Source organism: Antennarius striatus, chromosome 20 (genome assembly GCF_040054535.1).
Source record: "Antennarius striatus isolate MH-2024 chromosome 20, ASM4005453v1, whole genome shotgun sequence".
Classification (NCBI taxonomy): Eukaryota; Metazoa; Chordata; class Actinopteri; order Lophiiformes; family Antennariidae; genus Antennarius; species Antennarius striatus.
Genome location: NC_090795.1, coordinates 16,249,407 through 16,259,036, shown reverse-complemented (window position 1 = coordinate 16,259,036; position 9,630 = coordinate 16,249,407). Strand labels below are relative to the sequence as shown.

Sequence of the window (9,630 nt, the reverse complement as noted above, 5' to 3'; positions counted from 1 at the left end):
AGGTGGCGGTGGGTTCGGCGTGGGGGTCGGGGGGTGATGATGTCGGCGTGGTGGTCCGTGCGAGAGCGAGCATTCTCGCGGAAGTTGAGCTTGAATGAGTCAATCTGTAGCAGAAACGTTTCAAAGAAAAGGAGCAGAGAACAGGGCAGTGGGGGTGGGGCGGGGGGGGGCATATAGATAGGAGAAGGTAAGGAGGGGGGGGAGGCATCGTTATGGGGCAGAGGGACAGCAGAATTAGATGCCTGCAAGATAAGAAGTCACAAGATGACGGTGGGATCAGGCGCCGCAGACACGATGACATCACAGACAGACAGATGTGCTGAACAGGTGGGCGTTTCTATGGCGACGGTTAAAGCTGCCTGCTGCATCAGGGAGGGGTCATCGCTCAAGACTGGGTCTCCACCCGAGGCTGAACACAACTTACTTGTCTCTGGGATGCCCACGTCCAAAGCCTGGGGCTCCTGGGGGGCCTCAGTCCCACAGGGGGTCCCCTCCTTCAGCCCGTTCTCCTGGGCAGCAGGGCTCCCCGTCTGGCCTGGCTCAGAGCCTGGGGCCGGGGCCAGGGGCCCGTCCCCCAGCGGTGTCTCCTGGGCCCCCTCAGCCTAAAAACACATAGCAGCTGATGTCAGTGGGTGGGGGCGGGATGAAGCAGATAAAGAGAACTCGCTGAAGGTTCACGTGGTACTTTCACATCAACGCTCCTTATCGTAGATCCTCGTCACCGTATGTGGTCAGACATTTAAGGAAACCTATAAATTGGTCAACGGATGTAAAACAGATCATCAATCTGTGTTGACTCAAACGATCTGGAGCCAGACCGAGGTGGGACACGAAGGAGGAGCGAAACAGAAATAAATAAAATCTGGAGTTCATGACATCAATCTGAACCACTGGACTGATGTACGATTAACGTGTGCAGCGGAAGGAAACGAATTCAAGGCCGTCCTACGCCAAAAGTAGGTGCAAAGTGGGCACAACTGGGATGAAAAATAAAATAAAAAACAAGAGGATTCCAGCAGTTAAAGGTGCTGTTGATGATGAAACAGACTGAACACAATCAAATCATATATGCAGTAAATTCATGGGGCCGCCTTAACAGAGCTGGCATAACATTTTATTTCTCTTAATGTCAAAGTATCTTTCAGACTCTTCATGATGACGTGCTTTGACTTCCACTGAGCTCACAGGGATGGGGATGACAGCTGAGATGCATGATGGGGTTTTATTTCTTACGACCGACCAGCATCACATTCCCTCTTCTGAGGTTTAACATCGAAATAATAAATGAAAGTCTGGCTCTGGTTGAGGAGCACATGGGAAGACGTTCCTACAAATGTTTCACATCAAAGATCTTGTTCAACTTTTTCTTTTTTTAATTGCCCCACAAGTGCATATTTAGCTTGCAATGCATGCTGGGACTTCTGAGTTTGCATAAAGAGAATATTGCAGTAACATCCTATCAGTCACACGGGAGACTAGCAGAGGTCGTCTCACCTTGACGTTTCCTCCTCCAGGTGAATGGCTCACATTGTCCATGGAGCTGACTTTGGACTGAGCCTTTTCCCTGAAGCTCACTTTATGGGACTCGATCTTGACATCACCTCCACCTGTAACACGCAACACCGTCAGCCCGACGGTCGTGCACACGTATGCACGGACAGCGTATGTGCACAAGTATATACACTGTGATTAATGTCATATTACATCATGTTACTTTCAGCTGGAGTACCAAAAAAAAAAAAAAGGATTTCCACAAAATTTTGGAACGTAGTTCAAAAAAAAGAAGTGAACAAATGAAATAAGTAAAAAAAATAAAAATGGAACATTTTTTAATGCTCACACTTGAAACATTTAAAAGCCTGTGGATTCCATATAGAGACGGGTGAAAACATTTCCTGACTCACCAGGCTTGTGTTTGATGTTGTCCTTGGAGCCACACTTTGACGTCACTTTACTCAGATCCACCTTTTTGTTGAGTATTTGAACCTGTCGAGTGTCACACAGGCCTTTCAATCAGGAGTGTCAAAAACATCGTGCAGGTGACGGATCCATTCTTATTTTCACACCTCAGACCCGATTCAGCCTCATTCACACCGTTATTACCACCAGGATTCTCAAAAAAAGACTACTTGAGTGCTCGCAGGGACGTAGGTGTTGTTTTTCAAAAAGGTCACAAATGAATAAAATCATAAATACAATATGTGATAAACTCATTTTAAATGTGTGTGCTCAATGAGAGTGTAAAGGAAAGCTAGAAAAGCAACAGAGACATCCCATGTGTACCTGTGTGAGAGGTGTGTGTGTGTGTGTGTGTGACTGGATTATTGGTTTAGTGAGTTAGTGACAGGACAACACAAGAGTAGTTTAAGGAAGCAAAGGATGTGAAGTGGGAAATGGGGAGGGGGGGGTGCTATTTCTGCTTTGCCATCATCGGTTTCTCTTCCAGAGGTCCAGCAGGACCCGCCGGCGGCTGAAGGAGCTCAGCTTGACTTTAAGAAATAGTTGCTCATAAATAATTCATAAACTACACAACCTGGTCATGTTGGCTCTGATTGACAATAATGTTGATTTGATTGATTTGAATTTAGTCTTGATTCCTTCGGTCCATTTTATCCAGTGTGTATGAGCTCTGGCTGCCGGCTCGGCAGTACTTACATTCCCTCCACCAGGAACATGCTTCATATTGTCCTTGGAGCCCAAACGTGAGGTGATGTGGCTGAAGTCCACCTTTTTGGAGACTATCTGAACCTATATGGACACAGCATAGCAGCAAGAGGGGAGAGCAGAGCGTGTGTGGGGGAGGGGGTGTGTGGGGACCACAGGAATGAGTAAAATAGGACAGAGGAAAGGAAAAAAATCACCGTCACCAGCCGGGCTGGAAAGGAAAAGACAGACGGAGAGCTAGACCTGGTGGTGGTTTAACCCCCCCAACAGGGGACGCTCCCAAACGTGTTTGTCAGAAGGTAATCCGTCATGTGAAACTGTTTGGTTTAACTACACATGGAGAGAGTTAGATCGTTAGTTAGGTAGGTAGTTACCTTAAACCAAACCCTAGTTCACCTGTTGGGGTCACTGGAACAGAGCCTGTTCAAAACCATCAAGGCCGTCTAGCCCTCAGGGCTAAATAACTTAGAGAACAGGCGTCTACGTCAGAACAACCAATCACCAGATAGGAACAGAGATGATGGTTGTCGTTCATCAGATTGGATCGGGTCTGTATTTCTGGGACGGTGGAGAGGAGACTCACTTTGCTCTGGCTTGTTTCTTTGGATTTGACGGCCCTGTTCTGAGAGGTGGATGACACCTGGAGAGACAAGTCCACCCCCCCAAGTCAACAAAAAAACCCAACAAAAACAAGAAAAAACATGAGAACATGAGGCGGTGCGGAATGAAAAAATATAAAGAAGAACACAAGAAAAAAAAAAAACCGAGCAGAAAACAATAAATAAAACACCAGTAGGGACAAAGACGACTGATACACTTGATGAGAAGACATGAAGGAAGGCAGGAGATGGAAAGGAGGCAAACTAGTTAGGATAAAGGACCAGAGGGTAGAATAAAGTTAACGCAAAAACAAGCGGGGGTGCATTTCAATAAAGAAATCCAAATGGGCAAAGCGTCATGTCAAATAAAGGAAAGCAGGTCTCAAGGTGAGCAGTCCATCTACGTCAGAGGTTTCTGATTGGATGGAAAGGTGGACGGAGGGTCCCTACACTGAAAGTCTGGTCTAAGTTATCAAAAGAGACACGCTTGTCTTTGTGTCTGTGGCTCTGCGGTGCACTGGCGTCGCGCCCGGGGTTTCCCCCGCCCATCGCCCTATGCCAGCTGGGATAGGCTCCAGCTTCTCGTGAGCCGCTCAAGCGGATGTAGCGGTCAGGGAAAATGAATGAATATCTGTGAGTTTGAACTTTATGGGATGTATCTGGGATAAATACAAGAGCTATCCTTCCAGAGAACCCAGGATGTGGATATATAAGAAACAAAATGACCCCTGAGGAAAACTGAACGGGTGAAATGTTTCTAAACACAGAGGAAAGAGAGGATGTAGAAAGTTAGGAGTTGGAGTGTTTTACTGCGGCGGTGGAGAGAATGTCAGTGATGCTGTAACATGTCAGTAACTTGTCAGTAACATGTCAGTAACGTGTCAGTAACTTGTCAGTAACATGTCAGTAACGTGTCAGTAACTTGTCAGTAACTTGTCAGTAACATGTCAGTAACATGTCAGTAACTTGTCAGTAACATGTCAGTAACATGTCAGTAACGTGTCAGTAACATGTCAGTAACATGTCAGTAACATGTCAGTAACGTGTCAGTAACATGTCAGTAACGTGTCAGTAACATGTCAGTAATTCTGTCTGGAATAAAGTTAGGATGAGGAGAAGCCAGAGGTCACCGCTGTCGTGTTGGATTAGCGTTGTGGCTAAACAGACACACATCAGGAGACTGTTGGAGGTGAAAGCACACCCACCTTCCCCCCCCCTGGCTGGTGCTTCATGTTGTCAGTAGAGCCGATCTTGGAGCGGACGTTGCGGATGTCGGGGGCCGGTGCTGTGCTGGCCCGAGCCGTGGTCCTGGAGGCGGCGGTGGTGGCGGCGGTGGTGGAGGACGTGGTGGGGCGGGGGGTCAGCGGCTTCTTCTCCGGTGCTGCGCCGGCGGTGGAGGATGAGGTGGCGGGTTTGGGCGCTGTGGTTCGGGTGCGAGATGCAGAAGAGGCGGGAGCGGAGCTGCGGGGGGCGGTGCTGGTGCTGGTTCTGGGTTTGGTGGAGTCAGCTGGGCGACAGAATGAATCAGTCTGACTGGGTTTCAACGTAAAAGTGAACAGAATCTGAATATCTGCCGTCTTCAGACTGCAGACTGCAACGAACCACCACTGGAAATGTTCATTAGAGACGAGCCCTCAGTGATCCTCTGACCTCCTAACGACTTACCGTCCAGACAGCGTGGAAACATTTGGATTTATGACGTGTCTTTCTATTTCTATACTCTAGTTGGGTTATTTATTACTCTTTCTATGTGGTGTTGGTACTGCTTTCTATGTGCTTTTTCTGTGTTTTTGTGTACTCACTGTGTGTAGCGCGACGGAAAAGTTGATTTCCCTGACCGAATCTCCTTAAGGGATCAATAAAGTTCTACTCTACTCTTTATTCTTTATTCTTTTCATTAGTCATTGGATAGTTTGATCCTTGATTGATGGAATTCTGTGGGTTTAATAACCTGAGAAATTAAAAAGGATTTATGTTAAAACAGAGAAACAAACAAACGTAGTTTTTCTGTGCAATTGTAATGTTTGTAACTTCAATAAGTAATAATAATAAATAAATAATAAATTTAGTTGTTTTTTAAATTTAATTACATTTAATTTAATTACATTTATTCATTCATTCATCTTCCAACCCGCTTAATCCGCTTTAATTTAATTTTAAAAACATTAAAAAAATTAAATTAAATTACATTATTTAATTAAATTACAGTATTTTCCACATTAAAAGGCGCACCTAAAATGTATTATTTATTTCTCTCTACTCTAACCTTCGTCTCCTCTTCCTCCTCCTCCTCTGTCTGCTTTGAACAAACACATCTCACTTCATTCTACTAACTTTAGCCCCAGTTAACATCTGACTGTTCCATTGCTGTTTGTCTGGTCATCACCCCCCCCCCCCATGCTGACCCGTGTATCCTGCTGCTGTTTTTGGTTCTATCTCAGCTCCAGTTAAGACGTGTTTAATGGAGACAATCCTCGCCTGCCTCCACGTCTCTACACACTCATCTGAATCGCAGCGCAGACCCCGACAGATTAAACATCCTGAAGCCGTATCAGCCACAGCCCCTGTCAACAGCGGGGGGGGGGGGTAATCCACAGGCTGCTGGAGCGAAGGTTTTTAACTCTCCGAGGTCTTTCAGCAATAGAATCTCTCTGTATGAAGCTGTGAAGTGTGTGTGGTGGAGCCACGCTCCTGCTGACAGCTCTCCTGTGGACTACACGTGAGCTAATCTGTCAAAGAGGAGCGTAAAGCTGTGACTGTAAAGGAAGAGAGACGAAAGGCAAACCTGAGGAGGGGATTATAGAGGAGACGAGAGGAGCTGAGAGCACAGATGGAGGTCACACGGCAGCTGGGAAGAATGTGTACAATCTGTCTGTCTATGTGCATCAACAAGAAATACTCCCTCGTCCACTTAAGACTACGCAACATTAAATTTGATCACGTCAAAGCAGACACAGGAATCCCTCGTTACTCGCGCTTAATGCGTTCCAGGATCACCGCAAAAAAACTAAATTCCATGATGTTGTGAAAAACTATTTATTACATTATTTACGATAATTTAAACGTTTCTGAACCCTCCCCATACTGATATTAAACCACCTTCTACCTGTATTACCCCCCCACACACTCTGATAGACTGTTTAAAGTGCTTTTAAGTGTTTCTTCCGTGAGTTCCAGAACGCAGCGTAATTCCGGATGCTGTCAGCCAATAGAATGCGTGTACCGCATCACGTGACTATCTACTGAGAATCCACGATGAGATCAAGCCGGGCATCTTAAAGCGTGAATGAGCGACGGACTCCTGTAACCACATTTAGGACCCCCCCCAGTTTAACATTTCAGGCTGTATCACACATTTCATATGATCATTATTTAACATATCAGTATTAACACATAACATGGACTGAGTGACTGGTGTGACTGGTGTTACTGGTGTGACTGGTGTGACTGGTGTTACTGGTGTGACTGGTGTGTCTGGTGTGACTGGTGTGTCTGGTGTGACTGGTGTTACTGGTGTGACTGGTGTTACTGGTGGGACTGGTGGGACTGGTGTGACTGGTGTGTCTGGTGTGACTGGTGTGTCTGGTGTGTCTGGTGTGACTGGTGTGTCTGGTGTGTCTGGTGTGACTGGTGTGACTGGTGGGACTGGTGTGTCTGGTGTGTCTGGTGTGACTGGTGTGTCTGGTGTGTCTGGTGTGACTGGTGGGACTGGTGTGACTGGTGTGTCTGGTGTGTCTGGTGTGACTGGTGGGACTGGTGTGACTGGTGTGACTGGTGTGACTGGTGTGACTGGTGTGACTGGTGTGACTGGTGTTACTGGTGTGTCTGGTGTGACTGGTGTGACTGGTGTGACTGGTGGGATACCTGCAGACGTCCTCAGAGTTCCAGCCCTTTTCTCCTCTCCTGCTTTGCCGTCGGTCTTCGAGGCTGAGAACAAAGAACAAAGAGTATCGAATAAAGAGAAGTTCACCGAAGCAGGAATGGAACAACATCTTATTCATAGTAGATATAGATGTTTAAATTGTGTGTGTGTGTGTGTGTGTGTGTGTGTGTGTGTGTGTGTGTGTGTGTGTGTGCGTGCGTGCGTGTGTGTGTGTGCGTGTGTGTGTGTACCCAGAGGCTTTTTGGTTGCCGCTGTGGTGGCGCTGCGAGCCGACGCTGTTGTGCGTGTTGATGTAGTCGTTCTACTGGCCGCTGGGGGGGCAGATCCGCTCTTGCTGGCGGTAGTGGAGGTGGTTTGATTGGAGGTGGCAGTGCTGGCCTTTGGCGCAGGGGGGCGTTTCTCTGCAGTCGTCTGAGGAGGGGGGGCGGATATGAAAGACCAAGAGATGAGGAGAGAGACTGATGGATGAAAATCAGTGAGAACATCAGCGACACGTCAGGTGCACTTTGAAGGGGGGGGGGGGTTCACCAAGAAAATCAGGTCAAACATTTCGCCCCAATATGTAGAACAAGTCAAAGACTCTCCAGGAGGACGACCCATTTAATTAAGCAGCATGTGCCTCTCGCCCCCCACCCATGACCTGCTGGATGATGCCCCATCAAACTGCCAACAAGCTGCCCCCCCCCCGGCCACCAGCAGGCCAAATAAAGGCTCCTAATTAATGGGTGGACATGGCACACAAGCTGCAGTAAAGGAGGCCACCAGGCGAGGGCGACAGAGGGCCGGTGAGGTCTTTAGAGAGCAGAGAATGAACCCGATGACATTTAACCCGCTGACACAAACGTCCAGCGTTACAGCTGGACTCATGAAAGTCACTTTAGAATGACCTTCATCCACTGATCAAATGTTTTTACTGCATAAACCTCCAGTTTGATGTGTTCAAACTGGGAAAGACTAATGCTGGTGTTACTGGTAATAACCGATCGATAACAGTTTCTTTGATGCTCCTGAGTGTCAGCCGTTCCGGTCGGATCCGGCTCTGATCCTCCTCGGCGGTCTTTGGAAGCTGTCCTGATGTCGAGGTGAATCTTACCTTGGGCTTGAGATCACGTGCGGTGGCAGTGGTGCCTGAGGACGCAGGGCGGCTGGTAGAGGTGGTGGGGGGCCGCTTTGGAGCGGCAGAAGCTGTAGATGGTGCCTTAGTTGTGGGTAGTTTTTTGTCTGAGGTGGTGGTGGTGGTGGTGGTGGTGGTGGAGAGTGTGGGGCGCTTTGTAGGACCTAAACTGCCAGCAGTCGTGCTGCTCGGTCGTGTTTTGGCAGCAGTGTTATATTTGGTTGCCCCGGCGATGGGCTGCAACAAGGGACCGAGGCAAACAGGAGCGATGAGGGGCAAAAAAAAAAAGAGGGAACGCAAAGGGGGAAAAATTAGAAACATGGAAAATGATAAAGGCAGGGAGGGTAAGCAGCACAAGCAGCAACTTATCATGGACCAAACTTTAATCAATAATTAATATTAATGATGTCTCCAGTTTACTTCAGGAAACTTTTTTTTTTAAACTTTCACGTTTTAAATAAAAACATGCGACATGTTAAACATGGAGGAAGCAGGTGCAGAGGCTTGAGCAGCACAATCAACGGACTCATGAATCCACTAACGTGATTCCATCATTTTCCATTTTAAGGTAAAATAAATAGCATAAATGGCCGGACGAGACAACCTATTCACACAAGAGCTGCTGAACAACACCTGAAACCACAGCCGGACACCCAGCTTCTAAATTTCTACTTAAATAATTCAACTTTATTCTCATGTATTGTTTTTGCTCTCACTATGTAAGCCTGTCAAAGTTTGCTTAGCTGCTGTCATTTTACATGTTCTAAACTGATAAACGTTGACTTGATCAGAACTGAGGCTTATTAAAGCTTGTTAACAGGAGAGTTAAATATAGATGAAGCTGTAATTTGTTTTAGACCTGCTCTACGAGTACGTAAACTGCAAAAAAGAAAAAGCAAAAAAATTAAACGTAGGTGCAACCGTTGAAAATCAACAGAATCATTTATTGACAGACTTGGCCCAACTTTGGAACACAATAGGCTCCGAGTGGCGGCTCGTATTGTACGGTATCGCGTGACTACCTACTAAAAATCTGCGATGTAGTGAAGCCGTGCATCTTGAAGCACGAATAAGCGAGGGATTACTGCATAACAATTTACGAACAATTCAGTTTAGGAACAGACTCTCTGAACCTTTTGTGTTTGTAAGCTGAGGACTGTCTGGATATTAAATTTCAATCTATAATTACTAGAACAAACTGGGCGAGAAGAGGAAGATGAGTGTTGAAGATGAGTGTGAGGAGCAGTGCTGCTCGGTTGGGGTTGTGGCAGAAAGGGGAACTACACCAAACGTTTCCCTAAAATACCAACATCCGACTGTTGGTGAGTCAGATGTTCGTATCTACTGTAACAGTCTTACTTAACCTTATA

The 9,630-nt window shown here is 46.7% G+C and overlaps 1 protein-coding gene across 1 annotated transcript in view; it reads right to left on the bottom strand.

Moving 5' to 3' along the window:
- Positions 1–110: 110 nt before the first annotated feature.
- LOC137614090 (microtubule-associated protein 4) overlaps positions 111–9,630 on the bottom strand; it is an 82,407-nt gene continuing 72,887 nt past the window's right edge. The window contains exons 9-17 of the mRNA XM_068343615.1: positions 8,240–8,497; positions 7,377–7,557; positions 7,128–7,190; positions 4,469–4,770; positions 3,248–3,304; positions 1,905–1,986; positions 1,495–1,607; positions 425–602; positions 111–242 (exon numbers count right to left, since the gene is read on the bottom strand). Of these exons, the coding sequence (XP_068199716.1) occupies positions 235–242; positions 425–602; positions 1,495–1,607; positions 1,905–1,986; positions 3,248–3,304; positions 4,469–4,770; positions 7,128–7,190; positions 7,377–7,557; positions 8,240–8,497 (1,242 nt within the window). The 3' untranslated portion in view covers positions 111–234. The remainder of the gene's footprint in view (positions 243–424; positions 603–1,494; positions 1,608–1,904; positions 1,987–3,247; positions 3,305–4,468; positions 4,771–7,127; positions 7,191–7,376; positions 7,558–8,239; positions 8,498–9,630) is intronic.